Source organism: Nasonia vitripennis, chromosome 2, assembly GCF_009193385.2.
Source record: "Nasonia vitripennis strain AsymCx chromosome 2, Nvit_psr_1.1, whole genome shotgun sequence".
Classification (NCBI taxonomy): domain Eukaryota; kingdom Metazoa; phylum Arthropoda; class Insecta; order Hymenoptera; family Pteromalidae; genus Nasonia; species Nasonia vitripennis.
The window spans coordinates 2,973,619-2,993,636 of record NC_045758.1 but is presented as its reverse complement, the minus strand read 5'-3'; the positions used below and the strand labels follow the sequence as shown (position 1 = coordinate 2,993,636).

At 46.0% G+C, this 20,018-nt stretch overlaps 4 protein-coding genes across 16 annotated transcripts in view; 1 reads left to right on the top strand and 3 right to left on the bottom strand.

The window, feature by feature from the left end:
* The window catches only part of LOC100118519 (potassium voltage-gated channel subfamily KQT member 1), a 73,646-nt gene that overhangs the window by 17,970 nt on the left and 35,658 nt on the right, over positions 1-20,018 (top strand). For 11 of the 13 annotated variants that reach the window (XM_031923766.1, XM_031923767.1, XM_016983015.2 and 8 more), the window contains exons 3-4: positions 18,595-18,683; positions 18,874-19,135. In XM_031923766.1, the coding sequence (XP_031779626.1) occupies positions 18,879-19,135 (257 nt within the window). In that variant the 5' untranslated portion in view covers positions 18,595-18,683; positions 18,874-18,878. Of the gene's footprint in view, positions 1-18,594; positions 18,684-18,840; positions 19,136-20,018 lie in introns of all 13 variants that reach the window. The other 2 variants (XM_031923765.1, XM_016983009.2) reach the window with 2 other exon arrangements.
* hmm282804 (venom protein I) lies at positions 4,305-4,714 on the bottom strand. Its single transcript, NM_001170875.1, has 3 exons — positions 4,655-4,714; positions 4,496-4,576; positions 4,305-4,421 (listed from the first exon to the last, which is right to left on the bottom strand). The coding sequence occupies exons 1-3, from the start codon at positions 4,712-4,714 to the stop codon at positions 4,305-4,307; spliced, it is 258 nt and encodes an 85-aa protein (NP_001164346.1).
* LOC100679507 (probable inactive protein kinase DDB_G0270444) lies at positions 4,924-6,218 on the bottom strand. The gene is made up of 5 exons (XM_016983026.2): positions 5,972-6,218; positions 5,605-5,694; positions 5,380-5,529; positions 5,243-5,302; positions 4,924-5,168 (listed from the first exon to the last, which is right to left on the bottom strand). Exons 1-5 carry the CDS (start codon positions 6,020-6,022, stop codon positions 5,031-5,033), a joined length of 489 nt encoding a protein of 162 aa, XP_016838515.1. The 5' UTR covers positions 6,023-6,218; the 3' UTR covers positions 4,924-5,030.
* LOC107980738 lies at positions 9,475-10,330 on the bottom strand. The gene is made up of 3 exons (XM_016983027.2): positions 9,991-10,330; positions 9,781-9,906; positions 9,475-9,689 (listed from the first exon to the last, which is right to left on the bottom strand). The coding sequence occupies exons 1-3, from the start codon at positions 10,039-10,041 to the stop codon at positions 9,555-9,557; spliced, it is 312 nt and encodes a 103-aa protein (XP_016838516.1). The 5' UTR covers positions 10,042-10,330; the 3' UTR covers positions 9,475-9,554.

Here is a 20,018-nt window from a genome sequence, read left to right as displayed (position 1 = left end):
TGCGCGCGTCTACGCGTGTAATATTTTTCGTGTATAAGTTTCCGGCCCAAACTGTATACGCACACGCGAGATGAGATAGCGACCCCCGTAATTGAGCATCGGCTCTATACGATTTCGCAGAGCGGTAACTCGGGCTTCTTGAATTTTCAAGAAAGTTCCGGAGCTTCGGGAATGAAAATCGACGGAAAGCCGCCGAGATCGAATCGCATTTCGAGCTTTATCCCCGGCGCTTATTTCTCGCTCTATCTCGTGGTCGGCGCGCTATAAATAAGGCAACGATCCAATTAAAGGAGAACCGCAGGCAGAGGAGGAGAACAGTGCGACAAGGCATAAAGAATCCTGACCCCGCGAGCTCGCGTAAAATAAGCACTTTGCCGCTTTATATCCAGGAGCTGTGTGTTATTGTCACTCGCGCGCATAAAAACCGAGAAATAAGCGTCTTCTTCCCACAAGTGCTCGCTTTGTCGAATTTGCGAGCATTAGCAGCTGCGTCGACGGTTAAAAGTGAGCTTTTTACCCTTAGCGTTTGTGAGTCTTATGTTTTTCAGTGGAGAGACGGCTTTTTGGTCAGCCGAGTGGGATTCGGGCTGATTATTAATTTCGCGGCCTAATAACGAGTTATTTGGGCTTCGGTAGATAGAGGGCTCATATATTAGCGGATTTAATTGCTCAATTGTAGTGGAAACACGCGTATCATCCTGCAGAATTCAAAGCGAGGTGGTTCAAAAGACAGCGCGCAAATATAGCCGAGCTTGCTTTTCCTGACTCGACAACAGGAACATCCATAAAGCGCAGCGCGACGCGGCATCTGGAAAGTCGCCTGCATTACTATTGCCGCTACTTTTCTCCCCGCGATAGCTATGTACTTAACTCTCTCATGTGTGCGCGTATACGTGTGTTCCTACCCGATCCGATTCACCGGACTTATCTGGGTCGAATTTCTCTTTTGTGTATTTTCACGGTATCGCGCGCGCTATCTTCCAGCTGTGAATATTCCAGTCGCGAACGTCATTTCGATCCCGATGCATAGGTGGCGCGGAAAATCCCACGGATATCCTTACCTTCGATAGTCGCGGAATGACAAGAGACACATACGTAAACGTTCCAGTCAAGCGAAGACACATCCGTTGAAAAATCCAGCAGCGCTATAGTGTACGCGTGGAAAGCTCGAAATTGTAATTTCGCCCGACTCGCCTCGTGCTTATACCGCTCTCATAAAGTCATTTAAAATCTTAATGAAAACGCAGCCGGTCTCGTCTTTAATTTCACTCCAGCTCTCTCTCTCTCTCTCTCTCACTCTCTCTCTCTCTCGCTCTTCCTTCCCGCTTCGTATAACTCCGTGAAATACGATACGCGCAGCTATGTTTACATTAGACGCACGGTTAATCCTATTCGCGCGACGCGACGAATATTGCGCGAATACCGCATAGCCGTAAGAGGGGGAGGGTTCCAAAGCCGATCGCGCGCGCAAGCTCTACTTTCTACGTGCCGCATGACCGCGCGTGCGTGCCCGGGAGTGGATGTATGTGTACGTGGCTGGCTTGGAGAGAGTTAATTAGTGTTGATTTTGCTTTAATTAACGCCCTCGGCAATGGACTCGGAAATCGTCCTCGAGTTTCCCGGGGACGACGATGTAGCACATTAATTCAGCGCAGACATTCTTTGGCTGTTTTTATGTATTTTTATATGCAATGTGACCTTAATAGCCTGATACAATATATGTATCGAGCAAGCCCATTTTTCGCGTCGCCTGCTTTGTTTACTCGTGCGCTCTGTGGTTTTTCCTTTCGTATTCCTAATAAAAACGCATTCGATCGCGCGTCGTCCACTGCGTCTTACGAGACTCCTCGTTTAGCGCGCGCGTGTGTGTGTGTGTGTGCGATTGCTCGGTATTATGGGACACGGGGCAAATAAGGCGAGAAATTGCGACACGTACGCGTAGTGAATGCAACCCCTGCAATCATGCAAAGTGTTCGTTCTATTTTGGTACGCGTGATTTGCGGTTTCGGCTGGATATGGGTACTAAAATTCCCTTCGGAGCCGCGTAAATCATCGGAACGCTGCATTGAAATTCATTTGATTAGTATAATGCAGATCGGAGAGGCTGTTTTCGGACTGGATGATTTGCGGTGCCGAGTATGGACTCTTTCTATCTCTGCTGCATTATGCTGAGTAGATTCGATAGCGTTAGCGACATAGGTATATTATGATAGGATTATTTTTTTTTAGAATCAAATCGGGGCGAAGGCGATGCGGCTGAATTATTTTCGGCCCGTCACTGAGGTGGCTCAGTGTCTTCGTCCCGATTTTCGCGTTGCTGGATCACACGCAAATGCGCTATCTCGCACGTTCCTCTGCTATATGCAAAGATTCAAGGCTGGAGTACGAAACTCGAGTTCGAAATTGAGATATTATACAGCTGAAATAGTATAATAACGCCGTCGCCGCACAGTTTCTCAATCTCGCCGACTTAAAACTTGGACGACTCTCCGTTGGTCGATCAAGTCGTCTTCGCATTCGACAAAGCGTGAAACTTTCCCGGGGAGGAACGTCCCTCTGCGAGTGACAGTAATCGCTGTTTACGTAACTTTGACCCTGCGCTGATTCGCTCTAGGTATAAAAGCCTCTTCCTCTCGTCTCTCTCTCTCTCTACTGCATCTCGCGCGAAATGTAAAAAGCTCGCGCAAGAACCAAATTACAAGGAAAGGAGCGGCTAAATGATCTCCCGGTCTGCCCTGATATCCCGCTTTTTGCGCTCGCGGAGAGGCTTTTACCTCTTCTACCCGGTAACGACACGCGCCGCTTTTTTCCTTCTTTCTCTCTCTCTCTCTATTATTTACAGACGTTATTTAAACCATCGTTGCGTTTTCGAGCTATACCTGAAAAGTTCCGCCCTCTCGGCTCGAAACGGAACAGTCAGTCGAGCAGCAAATTAAGGAAAAAGCACCATACAAGTGCGTGATTCTAAATCAGGCTCGTTTCCTTCCACTTGGCCGTACTCGAGAAGGCGTGAGATTAATTAAAACGAGATCCCGCCAGTACACGTGCCACAACTTTCCCGAAATTACCTACTCCCCCGCGTAAACGCGCGCGCAAATTACACGAGTAAAAATGTAGCGAACACTTCGTACTTCTCGACGCTAAAAGAACCCGCCCAGCGGCGTCGTCCATCAAAGCTCATCCATTATGTAACCGCGCAAAGTAAATCCCAACTCAATCATAATTTCAGAGGGCAAGAAAAAGCTGTCTCTCTCCGGCGAGCGAGAGAAACACGCGTACAGATCGATGAAAAATGTACAGACCCTCTTTTTGGATATAAGGGAAAACTGCGTCGTACACACGAGGTATTAAAAATATCTCTCTCGTGCGACCGATACGTGCGCGGTACAGCGGTATAACGCGCCATAATCGAGCTGGAGGAAGAAAGTGCGCGAGACTCGGCTCTTCCCGGAATCTATATAACTTTCGGCTTCCTGCAGCGGCTCTAGGGCGTAAAGCGAGCGTATCTCTGCTCTGTTTTACGATTTTTTTCTCTTCTCGATCTCACGACCGAGAGCCGCTGCGGCTACACATCAGGCGAATTTCGTTTATTACCCCCGACTTGCGTAGTCTTTGAAGATAAATAAATAAAGCTAGAGAGTCGAGCCTTCCGCGCGGATTAGTCGCTCGTCGTGCGTCGACTGCGAATGCGCGCGAGCTTGGATTTAAATTCTATTCCGCTGAGCTACGCGTGACGAGCGTAATGCCGGTGTGCGCGAACTCGATTAGTCTTTTTTATCGCGACTGATGCCATTACGCTCTCAATTAGAGCCGGCAGAGCTGACGTCCGGATTATGCCTGGTTATGTATGTGACGCCGGGCTCGTTGTAACAGCGATTATTCTCCGTATGCGTTTACGCAGTTGTATGACGTTTTATATAGCTCCTTGTGTCGTTTTGTAAAATAAATCGGCAGCCTCTTGTAGTAAAAGCGTTTCCGATGCGTGCAGCCTTTTTAGAAATATTATACCTCGTGCGGGCCTTAGTGTGGGCCGTAAAAATTCTCCCACGTTAAATCGACCGTTCGGCTTGCTTTCTAAGATTTTACGATGCGTGAAGTAACCGGCGTCCCCTCAGAGCGTATAAGCTGCTGAGAGCTCACTTTTACTGTTTATACATTTTTGAATTTATGATGCGGAATTGTGTACTTTTTATTTTATTTTTTTTTTTTAAATTGAGGAATTACGTTTATTCGTTGGCTACGCACGTTTGCGTTGGAATAGAGATTCTCTTAATATAGTTTAACTTTCCGTACAAGTAATTAATTTAGCCAACAGCATTGTAAAAAGTAGGTTGTGATGTAATAGTATCAGAATTTGTGGGTAGTAGTTTCTCTATTTTCACGTCATCTTTTGGAACTGGTGAAAAACATTCGTCCGTTTTCTAAAATAAAATATGAGTTTAAAGAATAAAAATCCTGTATCAATGATATTATGTTCAAGGCATGTTTTACTTACGTTACATTTGTCTGCTCTTGATTTGTAACGACAGTACCAGCTTGGATCGTTACACAGAGGAGTTAGGTACATAGCTTCAATCTACACACACGTATGAAAGAGGTACATGCAATTTAATAATCGCCAATAAACCACTATATAATTCAAGTCAATAATTACCAAACTATAGAGCAGGCCAAGCGTTAGCAGCAGTAGAAGAAAAGAAATTTGTTTAGCCATGTTGTAGTTCACTGGGTTACTTACGGCGTACGAATAAAACTGCAATATCAATACCGACTTATAGCAACTACTTGTTCATACGTAAATACATTTTTACTACACTCGTGCCGGACAAATGACTCTCAATAGTGCAAAACAACGCATGACTCACATAACTTTTATGCGTTTGGTAATTATATTCGCGTCAAAATAATATTGTAAAAACTCAATTTTCTTAGCTGGTTTCGAATATTTATTAAAAAGCGGATTGAACTGTGAAGTACATTCGTAAACTATAACTAGGCTTGATGATAGAGAGAGGGGGCGGTTGAATCATTTATTCCTCATCTTGCACGAAGATATGCTTCAAAACGTTCTTGAACTCTTCCAACTGTTCCTTGTCAACCTGGTTGGCGAGCTGCTTGCTGACTTCTTCGAAGAGTTGCTTGAACAGCTCCTTGAGACCGTGGCCGATCTTTATGAAAAATAATATTTTTCAGTCATTGCATAATATGAAATGAGAGTAAATATGCGAAAATAAAACTTTACCTTCTTGACTTCTTCCTCGGTCACCTGCTTGATTTCTTCCTCGCTGGTGGCACGTCTGGCCTAGAAAATGCAATGGTTTAGTCCAAAGGGTTTTAATAATCTTTATTAACTGCAGTAAGGCAATGATATAAATTTACCCTCTTGGACTCTTCGGGTCCCTGTTTTTTCAGCTCCTCTTCGATGGCTTCCTTGATCTCGTCGAGGTCCTTTTGGAGCTCTTCTTTGTCGATATTCTTTCCAATCTGCTCGGCGATTTCCTTGAAGATATCGGTGACGGCACCATCGAGCTATGCGCAGCAAAAAATTTGATTTTAAGAAAAGTCCTGGAAAAGCACAAGCGTAATAAAAGTATAGATTCTTACTTCTTCGAAAATTTCGTCAAGAGCATCCTTGATTTTCTCTTCGGTCTCGGGAGCGAGGGTCACGTCGGTTTTGGGCTCGATAGCAGCACCCTGAATAAACAATTTTTTTTTAATAATTCTCGTAACATTACACGAGCTGCTGCTGAATAAATAATTTTCGACAGAATACTGAGATAAAGTTTCGCCAAAATTCATCTCTCCAACGAAGTAAACTTTCCGTTTTCACCGTGCGCAGTTTAACATTTGCCAACAAACTTGCGCATTCAATTTACAACTTTGGCTTTAAAGTTAAATTATTTACGACAAAGTCAAGTTGATTTTAAAGCCGCTTCACTCGCATGCGTACGTAGATATCGTTTTTACTTACAAAGGCGACTGCGCAGCCGACGAGGAGGAGAAACGCAACTTTGGGCATCATCGTGAAACTTTTAACGCTCTAAATTCGTCAGAACTTTAATGTAACTAGAATCGTCCCGGTATTTATATCGGAATACCCCGCGCATATGCTAACGCTGTGTCTACCGTCATTGTGTCAATAGAAATGTTCGTCCAGGTAGAAAATCTTCAAGTAGGCTATAATGGCTTTGGAATTGCGATAATGGGCGCTGATTTGCACTGCTCGATTCTTATTAAGTAATCGTGTACACATGATTAATGTATTCACTTTCATTAGGCATTCGAAACTTATTTTCCTCGCTGATAGTATTATAGACGCGTATTTGCAAATAGAGACGCTTTTTAAAATATAGTGCCTGCCCATCGGTAACGATTTTAAAACAGCGAGTCCGCACTTTCGTTTGCAGTATTGAGTAATTTGTCTGGAGGGATCGTTCGTTCGTATTTCGCTTATCAGTAGTAAGCGAGAATTGAAATTCAAATTGAATTTAACGGAAGATCACGTGATGGAAAATTATTAGTTTTGCTGTTACATCGAGTAATTGAAAAGTGAAAAATAATGTGCAATAATATTTTACACTGTGGAAAGGTTTATAATAAATGTGTATGAATATTTTCAACGCGCGTAGTCTCATAGAACGTATTTACATAATTAATCATTAATATAATTCTAGGGACTTACATCATCCAGCTTATATCTAAATCCACAATACGGGTTGACTGACTCACGGCAAAGCTCAAAACGTTAGTCACGTAATCTAACAAAAAGATATACGTATACCATAGCCAGTAGTGACTCAAAAGCCTTCGAGAAAATCGTAAACAGAAAAACCACGCACGCATAATCCGAGAAAAAAAGGCATCGATCATCATCATCGCTATCACCAGCACCACTGACTCGTAAGATATTTATCGCACCTGACAGTCAGAAAAACAGTCCCCCCCCCCCCCCACAAGAGCGCTGGAACCTTTCTCGAAAATCGAGCGCTCGAGGTCTTCTTTTCCAAGCGATCGTATCTCGCTATAATTGATCAAACCGCGCGAAAACTTCTCGTGATCGTGGTGGGATTTAAATTCACAGGCATTAAAAGCGAGGAGACTTGAAACACTTCCAGGCAACGAGATAAAAATCGCCTAGTCAATAGGTATACACTGCGACAAGTGGCCCATTGTAATAACAAACGACTTGGCATTGTGCTTTGGCTCGGGGTGAGGCAAACTCACTTATTCCATCGCGACTTATCGTCGTCATTACACACTGCGAGTAGTCTCGCATTGTTAGCCCTTTTCTTCGCGCAAACGCCATTTCCAATCTTCGCTGCTTTTTAGAAGCAAATCCCAGTGGAGAAGAGCTGCAGCGGAATCTGTGAAACTCAGCGGGATATCAGCGTGAAAAAGACAAGGAGCTGGGGCACACACGAGCGGAGAAGGCGTTGGTAATTCGTTTCGCTGGCCAGTAAATCAAGTGCTACCCCGACGCAGTAGTCTCGTATCTTATCCCTGATGTTTCCAAAACGCCGTCGCGCGTATACTCACAGACACGCGCGCGCTTAAACCACCAGCGTCTGCGTCAAGTGATATGACCTCATTTCGCTTCCAGCAGCTCGTTCGTCTACGTCGCGTTTGTGCTGCGTTGCTTCTTTGTTTTTTACACACTGCGCCAAGCTTTAGCTCTGTTTATGCAATACCCTCACGGCGGGGATTTTCTCTGGCGAAGGGGTGTTATTGAAGTTTCTTTTATGTATCAGCACGGGGGTTGAGGATTCAAATTAGCTGCAGGATTTCTTTGCATACCATAATGATTCCATTACGAGGAAAGGCAATCTACATTTCGAATCGGCGCGCCGTTTTATTTTCTCTCTCTCTCCCTCTCGGGCTACACGCGCAGGATAATTGCCGAGCTCACTGCTTAGCGCAGTTAAATTAGTTTCGCTCAGCCAGTATAGTGTGTACACTGGTGCAGGGATTTTGAGGAAAGAGCGTTTTAATTCAATTCATTTATTAAAATGTGCCCAACTCTGATGGCTTAAGCATTTACGTCATGGCATAGCTCAAGAGTGGCTTAAACGAACCTATACGGCAAAAGGTATAGTTTTGGTGTGGCTAGACATCACGATGACAAATATAAGAACCGTAAAGCTTCATCAAGCGTCTTAAGCCCTCGACGGCCGGAGCGAAAGTAAGACACAGAGCAATAGAGCCTATAGCTCGCGTTCCATAATTGCAGCTAGCGGCACAACTTATACTCCCCCAAGCCCATCTCGCTATTCCCGTCATCAGAATTTACAGCCTCGAACTCTTCTTGCCGGCCGGCGGAATCATCTCGTAAAAATCCGTGTGTATTTACGAGCCACGCCCACGTACGGCTGCACTTTTCTCTCTTACTTTCTCCGCACGCGCTCACGTCTTGTTTTCGGCGCGCGCTGACCGGTTCTCTCTTTTCTTCCGGATTAGTTTCCGCTCGCGGAAATCCGTTTGCGTGACCCACGGGATAATTGGCCCGGCAAGGAGGGACTGCTATCGTGTTTTCGGGAAAAAGTTCCGACGACTTCGGTGCTGCCGTTATGTGACTTTGAAAGTTGTCGCTGAAAAGTGCTCGGGAATAAGACGCTGTGTTTAGCTATCGGGTATAGATCGTTCGATACATCCTGGAGCCGAGGAAGCACGTCCTTTGACCCCCCCCCCCCTTTGATTCTCGCTAACTTTCGAAATTAGCCGTGTATACTGAATAAAGCGCAGCGAAATATCGATTCATCTCACCGTCTCACTACCACAGCACGATCGCGACGTCTCCACAGCCGAATTATCAACAGCGGCCTACGCTCCCTCGCGTACATGCACACACGGAAACACACTCGATCGAACAGACCAGGTCCCAAGCGAGCGGACAGGCTGCGAAGTCTCTCCGGGACTAGGAAAACAATCCCCAGCAGTGCCAAGTGTTCTCCGCATTCGGGAATATCGCGACGATCTGCTGCGGCGCATCTATCTTGCATTTCGGCATCGATCGACCGCAGCTCTGGTGACAGACACATTCCTCCCTCTTCCTTCGACGCAGACAAGAAAGACGGCGTATGTACTTGTACGTATAAACCCCTCGAGGAAATGACGGAGAGAGAGAGAGAGAGAGAGAGAGAGAGAGAGAGAGAGAGAGAGAGAGAGAGAGAGAGAGAGAGAGAGAGAGAGAGAGAGAGAGTAGGGTCGCCCGAAAATCCGATGTCTTCTGCTTCCTCGGAAAAATGACCGCCGCGGGTGTAGGAATTTATCGAGGTGTTATTTGTTATACGCGCGGGCGCGAGAATTCACTGGCCGCGAAACTCAATGGCCGAGCATTTGTTCCCGCTGCGCTTCAATGTAGTGTGTGTATAGAGTATTGATGCGCCTGTTTTCGCGAGATTTATCGGGCTTCAATTTCGCCGTGAGAAAGAGCTGAGCAGAGGAAGAAAAGTGTTATTTTTTTGAAGATTGACTGCGTTTAACCAGAAATTTTAGTTTATTTCGGACTATCGATTCGCTATTCGTACACTATACAGATGCGGTCATGCGTGGGTGAATTAGTTCTCGTTGGGTTTCTTCTGGCCGAAGATCTTCTGCATCTCCTCGAAGGCTTTCTTGAAGTCGCCCTCGTTGAAGCCCTCGTTCACCTTCTCGAAGATCTCGTTGATCTTTTCCTCGACGTTCTTGATGATCTGCGGGGGGTAAGAGATGACACGATTATTAGGGTATCGACCTGTTGTCGACGATGTATATAGTGATTTGTTTCGAAGAAAGGTCGTTTACCTCCTGGAGTTCCTCCTCGCTGACCTCAACGATCTCGACTTCGGTCGACTCCTTGGGCACTTCAACCTCAACGGATTTGTTGGGGACCTCGTTGGAAACTTCCTCGCGCAGAACAGTTGGCTTGGCCTGTATCGCGTAGAAAAGTCAATTAATTTATCTTTTCGATCGAAGTGTTTCGAGCTTCACTAATGACGTACGATCTATACTTACAAGAACCATGGCGCAGCCAACGAGGACGAGAAACAGCACTTTGGACATCATTTTGAAAGTTCGTTGTTTCGCACACTGTTCGAACTAGTATCAAACTGTACGTTGACAAATCAAACCCAGTCCTTTTATATCGACATCTCGAGGAGCAGCTATGAACAGCGTTTGTCATCGTCGAGTTTTCGAGAATCGCGGCATCTAATTTTTCGCCTCATTTAGTCCTGTATCAGACTCTCTCGTTAGCGTCGATTATTCATCCGATAAGCGCCGCGACTGTTTATTCGCCTGACGCAAACGTTGCACTTTTCGAGTGTGTCGATTCAGCCGTGGGTAAACAACAGGCGAATTATGCAGCGCCGTGTATGCGCGAACGAGTTTCTTTTTTTTTTGTTTTTTTTTTTTTTTTTTTGAATTATTAATCAGGCTTTAATTTATCCTGAAAATTACTGGAACGCGTTTTAATCCCTACGCTCATTTGCATCGTTAAATGATTGTATAATCTTGCACGCGACGATCTCTTCCAGTGATAAAATTAACTGATCGTTGCTGCCGAAGGATTACGGTATATTCGTTATTGAAATGGAAAAATTACATCGCATCAGCGCTGGAATAAAATAAACGTTGCGAGAACGGGCAGCAGTAAATTTTGATCCCTCCTCTCGATCTTATAGTACCACGCGCGAATAAAAGATTCATACCCCCCGCAGGTTGTAAAGCCGTGTGTAAGTACACGCTTGGGCCCATAACACTTTTGTTAAAATTGATCATTCGCGTTTCCGGGTTAAGTAGCTTAGGCAGCGTATACGTATATCCTTTGTGCATCACGTACAGGTGCACGCAGTCAGCTTGTACCCCAGCTTTGGTGGGTTATGCACACTCTGCTCTAAAATGTTTTACAGCGAAATACGTCTTGGAATAAATTTACGGAGGGGACTGCGCAATAATTTTGACCAAGTATAAGGGAAGCCTTGTAAACATGGAAATATGTTTTATCGGATACGAAGTACCTTCTGAAAAAAGAGCTGAACTTTCGCAAGCTCGACAGTTCGTCGACGGTCCGACAATACCACGGTTTCCTGACGAGCGTATACGCGTCTGTGCAACGTCGAATAAAGCAGCGATCCATGCGTGCGTTCGGCGATAACATTCCGCGGATGCGACTGCGATGTATACACGCGGGGCTGAATCGAAAGCCGAGAGATGAATTTCTCCAGTTACGTCGGAGCTATAGGGATTCTCGCTTTCTTCTCGTGTATAGTCCGACCGATCGGTTTTCAAACATTCGTTTTACGCCTGTCAAAAGGTCGTAGAGCCGAGTCACGCGAGAGAGAAGTGACGGCTGACGGATTTAAAGGCGGAAATTTTGACAGCTTCGACTTGGGATACCGTCGATTCTCATCTCAAGTAGGTTTTTCTCTCGATTTTGAATTTCCGGACTTTTATTTTCGCTACTCCGGAATCACGCGAGTCGTTCTAAAAATAATCGGAGCGTCGCGGGTGACGAAAAATGTGTCGCTCTTAATAAAACATCACAACACACTGCTCCTCAAAAAGCTCGCAACGATCGGCATGAATTTCACAGAGCATAACGTCTTCTGATGTAACGATCAGAAGACACTTGCGCAGAGACCAGATGTTTGCGCAGTCTTTCGCAATCGAGGTCACGATTGTTTTAGATAAAACGTTCATTAAAAAAAGAGTCATGAATATGGCGAAATTTCGCGAAATCACCGTCGGGAGTGAATGAACGCGAAGCCAAAAAATTCCTACCCTGCACATTTCTGCCGAATCGACTTTCCGAAATAAATCGTCGCACTGATATACGGAGTAAAAGCCTACGAGAATGTCGGTTCTCATCCTCGGATATTTTAAAGCTTGTTCGGTGCGGCGCAACGACGCCAAATTGCCGGACCATTTTTTTTTTTTTTTTTTTTTTGCCTCGGGATCTTTCACTTTCCACCCCATCCCTGGGCAAACAAACCCGACCCACTTAGAGCTTTACACGTGAAAGCCGCCGGTAACCCTCGGTATTTGACCTTTCGTCGCATTATGTACGCGCGTGTTCGCGCGAATGGTATGTCTCGCGAGGGGGAGAGAGCGACTTTTTGCACGCATTCAGAGCTGCGTGCATTTTTTAGACCTTGCTTGCTTAAGGGGGATGTGCTAGCTGAAAAATGCTCGCGGAACCTTATATCGGGGATTTATTCGGCTTTTCGATGCTGAAAAGGGAGGACGCAAGAGCGAAAATAATCTCAGCGGAGCATTAACTGATTGCTTCCACCGTGGGCAAAGCAAAGCTCGGCCGGGCAACAAATCAACGTCGTTTCCTGACTCTCCACCGTATACGGTATATATGTACACTCGCGGGCTCGCTCATAATCCAACTAGACAATTAGCGCAGGGAGCTCGCAAACTCTCCGGCAAAATTTCCGCGCACGCCAAGTCGGGGATAGTATGTATGTATATATGCGCAAGCCGCAGGGGGCAAGCAGATCGCGTGCGGTTGACCTTTGCGGCAAATGCTCGAATGCACGAATAGGAGCTTGAATAACAATAGACAGTAGTGTATGCGGTCTATTAAACCCCTTTTGCACGGCTTTCAATGGACATACCTGGCCTAGAAAAATGTGTTTTTATCACAAGAAATTGAATAAAAATGATTGAAAAAAATGGCCTCGACTGCGAGAAAAGTTATAGAGGATATACCGAGTACCGAACCCTAAGAATCGCCAAATTCTAGGGTTATCGCTTATCGCGCGATTTGGGTACCTTTGCTCGTTTTCTCGTTATGCCTATAACCTACCGAGGTTTGAAGCGTACGGAATATACTCTTTTATATCTTCTATATAATAACAATAATAACGGCAATAATGATTCCAGCGAGTCTGGGCATTCTGAGAGAAGAAATAATACAAAGGAAATACACGCAACTATTATTGGCTTCCCATTTCTCCGCGCAGCATCCTTTGAAAGCCTATGAAGATAAAAGGGTACGCTTATACAACGTCGATAAATCGATGCACGTGTATTTTGCATGGCGCAGCTTGTAAAACTCTCTTTCTCTCTCAAAAGGGAGAAATCATAAAGTATAATGGAACCTTAGCCGAGGTACTGGCAAGAGGGATTTCCTTTCGAATTCGACCAGGTTTGAATCGTAATCTGTCAAAGAGAATGCTTTGAAATTGCGCGGTAACGATGAAAAAAGCTTTTCTGAAAAACGCTCGTAAAAAAAACCGACGATGTTTTTGTCGCGATAAACGAGGATATTGAATATAGATCCGCAAACGAAGTTGTTTCATTATATAGACTGTATAGAATATCGAGCGCGAGCGGATAGCTCAATCGCAGGGAGAAGCGTATATATTCGTTGACAGCTGCAGTACACAGCTCTCTCGGCGCACCCAAAGTCGTGCATGGACTGTAAAATTTTATATACCTGATAAAAAAAAAACGTGATATCCCAGAGTTTCCGGAAGGCGATGCTCACACCGGCTTAAAATTCTCGCGCAGTGTGTAAAACTTTACGCCCGTGAAGAAAGGATTTTACTGTTCCCTGCACAAACACACCGAGAAATAAGCTTCGTAAGTGCGAGTCGCTCGAGAAAAGAGATTCTCCCAATTAAAAACGCCTCGGTACACCCAGCTGCATCGTTATTTAACAATTACGCGCTTCCCCCTCGCACACGGCCATACTGGCATATAACAATCGAACTTTATCGACCATAAGGAATCATTTTTTTCCTCTACTGCCCCAGTTGTTCGAGCACATCCTGTTTTATTAGCTCACACTCGGCTTCATCGAAACATTCCAAGACTTCTTCCGCGGAAGAAAAAAATGCTTTCCTCGGCATATACGCGCGCAGCTCGAATGCAAGGGAGAAAAAGAAAGGAGGAATTCCTCGAGGGATGTATCGTCGCGGTCTGATATTATACCCCACAGTCGAAGGCGTCCGTGAAAAAACAAACTCGAGGGGAAGCTATGCCCTTGCATAAAAATGAGAAAGGAGGCGTACAGCCGAGGGTCAGGTTAAAATTCAAGCGGCCCGCGGCGAGGAAGGCAATTAATCGTTAAGTAGCTCGAGTGTCGGGGGAAATAAGGATTCGGTCGAGCGACTATTGCGTGTTCGATTCCGTGCGTGGTTTGTCGACTGAAACTCGCGACGACGGGAATAAGTAATTTTTAGCGAGGGAAAAAATTAAACTAGTTTCCGCGAGAGTTAGGCGCACGTCTGATTGATAAGAGGATCCGAGCTTGCGAGAGGTATATCGGCGCGCATATTTGCCCTCGCTCGCGGATATATATATACGCGAGGATTTTTTTTCCGTACGCGCGGCGAAGCTCGCCGAGATGAAATTCCATCAGGCGTATCGGAACTCGCATTCGGCGGAGAAAATATGAAACGTGATCAGTCGTAAATATATACATCGCGCCGTGCACTTTCGCGCGCACGAGGCCGATGTGTGATGGTCAGAGGATCGTGAAAAAACGGCTGGTGTATTGATTATTCGCTTCTCCTTCACCGAATGATGAGAGCTTTGTGCGTGTATGTTATGTAAATGAGAGATGAAAGAGCTATACGGTCACATTTTAATCAAGCATAATTCGTGGATAATTCGCCTTCGATATGTCATTCCAGGGGCTACTTTTTTAATAACGAAATTTTCGGATTGCGGCTCTCTGGCGTTATTCGACCGCGAAACCGCGCGCGTGCAGCGAACATAAATACCTGCTGGCTTCTACACCGACTTCGTCGTCGTCGATATCGCGAAATTGGATTGAACTAGACTCAAAGTGCGGTTCAAAGTAGGATAAATAGAATTTTATGCAAAGCCGCAAGGCATCGCATTTGCATCCTCAAGTAGACTCCGCTCGCGATCTCATTACGCGCGGTTAATTTAAATATTTAGGCAATGAACGATTTCGCCCGCTATAAAACGTATCACTCGCGCGGCCGCGAGCGCGCGAGGAATTATTTTTGCCCGCGACGAATTTACAACCCTACTGCGCTACATCCGCAGACGTCGGAATATTTTAGAAATTCGTCGGGAATTCAAGAACGCGCGCTCGAGTCGCCATTAGTCTGCGTTACACCGAACTTGCGAGCTTGCGAGCCCTTGCCTAAGATATTGCAATAGTTGCCGGCGGACTTCGCTCGAAATTCTCCATTGATAATCGATATCCCAAAGCGTCGCCTGGTTTTCGAGGGCGAACCGATAACTCAGAGGATCTCGATTTCGAAAATTTCGCAAAAAGCTCTCTCGCTTTGAGAGTTACACGCGAAAATCGCGGAAGAATAATCATCCGTGCTGTATACATTCCGGAAGCGTCGGGGAAAAAGTTGGACTTGCTTGGTAATGTTGGTTCGGAGCCGACAAAAGCTCTTGGCAAAAGTTCATGCTCCGGCAAAACCGAGTCTTTCTTGTATTCGCGCGGGCTGTCAGGGTGAAAAATCGTCGTACCCCTTATAGCGCGGCAGATGCCGTTGAGCCGCGTGCGTGGGAAAAAACGTGATCAAAAGGGGCCGAAAGCTTCCTTATCGACGTCCGGTACGCGAGACGGCTCTTATCCGTGCGCGGGAAAGCTCCGACGATCAGGAAAGCGTCGCAGTCGGTAGGGAAGGTCGCGGAGCTTTTTTATTTTTTTCTCGAGTCGCCCGATCCAGGAAGCGCACGATCGAGTGGGTAAATATTATCATTTCCCGCTGAATGCGCTGCCGCGACGGAATCGCGTAAGATGAAAGCGGTGATTTCGTTGCGCGCGTGTTTGCTATGCAAATTTTCGGGGTGAATCGATTGAGCAAACGCGTGCTACTCTCGAGCCGAAGTCGCGTGTTTGTTTCGAATACACTGCACCGGTACAGTAGTAATGGCCGGTTGCGATCGGACGCGTCCCTTGAAAAAAAAAAAAAAAAAAAAAATTAAGAGAACTGTGTCGACTGAAAAAGCCTTATACCGAGAGCACGAATCAGTCGCTGAGACGGCGACTCGAAAAACAAGCTTACTCGGATTCCCCTCGATGCCGACTTACTCCATAGCCGTATAACAAGTACACGGAGAGGAAAGCTGACGACTCACGATCCGGCGTCGCGTCATGCTCGAAGGAGCATCACATGCAGTATACTCGGCAAAGCTACCTTTCCAATCAGTACCTCCGGATATCGTCGTAAAGCGAGCTTTCTCTCCCGCGCACAAATCGAAAAGGTACCCCCGCAATTTCCTTTCTCCAATGCTTATTGTAACTCGTTTTCTCCTCCTCGTATTCCTTTCTTCTGAAAAAGCAGAAAGGACGTCAGCTTGACGAATGGACCGCGACGCCCTCTCTTTGTACGCGTATACGACTCCCTTGCGTAAGATTCTCGTATACATGTATATACCGCGCGTGTGTGTGGACAGGAGCCAGTCAGCGCTTTCGTCGCTTCGGATTATAAGCTTCTTCTGTGTTTTTTTTTCTATTCTTATTTTCTCTTCTATCCGCTCCCTTGTTTTCGGAGGTTAGTGCAATACCGTGTTTTCGGCGCTGGACGCGTGGGTTGGTTTGCGAAGAAATGCGTTTATCGATCGAGAGCACATTGCGTGATACGTGGATATGCGGAGAGAGAGGGAGAGAGAGAGAGAGAGAGCTTTGTCGTCAACGCAGGATGAGAAGTCACTTCGAGGGAGTGGTGATTCCGGCGATGGTGTTGTTTTCCTATAAATTCATTGGGCTGCCCTCGCTCTCTCCCTTTAGCTCTCTAAAAAAGTTGCCTCGTCTTGATGAGATTTACTCTTCGTCGAGGTTGTCTTTCCCGAGCGAATCGAAGCGCCTCGCAAAATCTATCCTTAGCGCCGCTCAAAGCTCGCGACCCCGCACGTATGAAAAGCTCGCAACGAGCCGTAAAGCAGCTTACGCGCCTAGATCATTCCGGCTGCAGCGGCGTCGACAAGCCAACAAACAGCGTTTCTTTTGTTCTTCGTTTCTCTTTGAAAATCTGGCGAGCTTTCATCTTCCGCTCTCGCGTATCCCTTTGATTTTCGCCAATAACGAAGGAAAAAACGCGCGAAGTGCGATCTTTCACCATCGTTTATTCCACAACGACGACGACGACGACGACGACGACGACGACGAATGACTCTTGGCAGCCGGACAAGCCGTGCGAGAGCTGAATTTCCGCCAGTGAACTTGTTGCTAGTTATCGCCTGCTTAACGAACCGTCGCTCGCCGTGTATTTTCGCGCCTCGACGCGGGGCGATTTTATCGCGCTTTGTTCGCTACTGCGTGTGCTGTTGGGGGAGTGAGAAAAAGAGAGAATTCGATGTTTACGTAGGAGTTTGCAGCAGCTCGGCCAAATTGACGCTGTCGAATGGCTTGCTGCAAGCTCGACTTTTTGTTCGAATTAATTACGGAGCCGAGCGCCGCTTTGACGGCGGGCCGAGTTGAAAAATGTTGCGGGGCTTCTGATTAGGAAAATAAATTTTAATTGTGAAGTTTCGTAATTATATAGCTGCAGGCTTGTTAACGCACTTTTCCGGAGCACGAAAAGTTGCAATGGTGCGCGGCGACTGTGTAGAGGCTAAACCGAAGGGACGTAAGCTCTGCTGCTTAAACATTCCCTTTGCGCCGGCAACTTGATATATTAATTATCCGGGTTTGCGCTTCGAAAGCTCCTGCCTGCACCGAGTATATTATACTTTTTTCAAAATTAAAAATACCCTCGCACGATTCCGTTCAAGCTCGCTTGAATTAAAGCGTCTTTTTAGCCAGTGCGTTGGCATTGCTCTAGAAAAGGTCTCTTAAAAGACTACACAGATAATCGACCCTGACTACGAGAGCGCCGAATGACTAATGGATTTTACCAAGATCAACAAACTGAATCAGCCGTTATTTTCATGACTAATTCGGTGGCCCAAATCATTCTCGCGGCATGCGATCGCCTATATACCCGCAATATTGCGGCAAATATCATCTGTACCACTGCCAACAAACGCGTGGTACCCGAGAATAGCGCTTCGATAACGAACCGCGTGGAGATCGGAATTGTTATTTCTATAATAAAACGTGTCGCATGCTTCGTTATCGTCCGCTAATCGAGACCATCGTGTACCATATCCCTCATTGCTAATGTATGTTCCTAGAAAACTTTCACCTGCCAAGTTTGTAATATTATACTCATCGACGTCAACGTGCGGGGAGAAAAAACCGGTTATATGTTTAGTTGAAGAGGGCGCTTATATGGAAGTCGGTGTGGACTATTGGTTTGGGTAAATTCTATACTGCATTAGCGCAGCTCTGTCAACGGTAGGAACATCGCGTAATTGGCAGTTCAGCTAAAATTACGCGGGTAAGCATAAGGCTGCGGCTTCGCCGATCGACTTTAGACTCTATATACTTATAATCGAGTTTCGGAGTAAGGGGTGTGCTTTTTTGTAAATGTTTGTAAATTTTGCAAATGTAGACATAGATGTACCCTTTGTAATGTTCGTATGAATATTGATGGTAACCAAACATAGTTCGTAATTTATTGTATTACTACAGTTAAACTTGAGAATCGATGTCGTATTCTATAAAAATATATGAAAATTTGATGTTCAAAGCATATTTTTAATCTTAATCGTTTCGACTGTTCGCAGATGTCCTACGATTCAATGAGGCAGCATTGAATCGTTCCGAGAAATGTCCGACAAAGATCGAAAGAGGTTGCCTAGCTGACAAACAAATCGTAAGTCGGCTTTTCGCCTTTTCAAATTCCGCTGCACGCTTATACCACACAAACTTCATCCAGCATGCTATTCGGTATTCCAACAGATCACTCTTACTCACTTTTGGTGTGTCTTTTTTTTCTCTCTCTCTCTCTCTCTCTGTCTCGGCGCACGCAGCACCGTTAAAATGACGCAGTTTTTGTCCACCAGCGATAATGACGTCGGAGACGTCGTCGGCAGCTGACAGTCCAGCGCTGCTGCATCGGCCCCTGTTGACAACGTATTCCGACAGCGCAGCTCTCGGCGCCTACAGTAGCCGGACCGGTTGCAGCGCTGGGCTCGACGCGACGACTACTGGCTCGCCCCGAAGAACGACGACGGCGACGAGCAGCACGACGTCGCCGCCGACGGCACGATTCTCGCCCCCCAGTGTGCGATTTCACACCCTCGACATGGACCAAAAGACGCTTAGGTGAGCATTTGTTTTCTCTCGCGCTGTAAGCTAATTCGACGGCGCCGTGGGTGGCCCGGGGAGCTTAACGTTGGGCTTTGGATGAATCATCGTTGTATAGAGCGATCGATTGGTTGTTTCGAGCGCACTTTTGGTTGTTTTTTTTTTTTTTTTTTTGAAAAAGTCGCCCGTGGCTTATTTGTTCTAAATCAAAGCCAGAGCGCAAATCAGCGCGTGCGGATGAGTTACATAACGCGATCATGCCATACGGCAATAGATGCCCCCGTCATCCCTTAGTCACACCTCATCAAACTCCACTTTTTTCCCTGTATCACGATGACGCAATGTGTGTTGCCGCGGCCTTTAAAAAAAAGGAATCGGCTCTCTCTCTCTCTCTTCTCCCGTGTGTGTACACACACTGGCCGCTTTCGAGTCCCGCTGTATTTACACTGGCCATAAACCGCTTTTTCTCTCTCTATCTATCATAGCAGGGACGGGGAATATCGAAAAAAAAACAACGGCTCTCGTAAGATTCTATATAACTCGGAGGGATCGCTTTTCGAAAATTAAATCCGATTCGATTCCGACTCTACGTACACTACACTCGGCCCATTGATGATACGCGCGTATGTGTGTGTGTGTGTGTACTTATGCAGCGAGTGTATTCAGGTCAGCGTGTTATGAAATCTAATTGCCTCTAGACGTACACGGGCGTCATTACTAATTCACGCAACTTATGCGCCGAGTTTTTCGGAGCTGCTATAGATGCGCGCCTTGTGTGCAGTCAGCTCTTGAAGAGCGAGCAAAAGAGATCGAGCGCCAAGGAAAAAGGAAGCCAGGGTTAAGAACAAAGGGTTCAGCAAAAACCAGGCTCTCTTTCTCCGATTCGGCATCGAGAGATAAA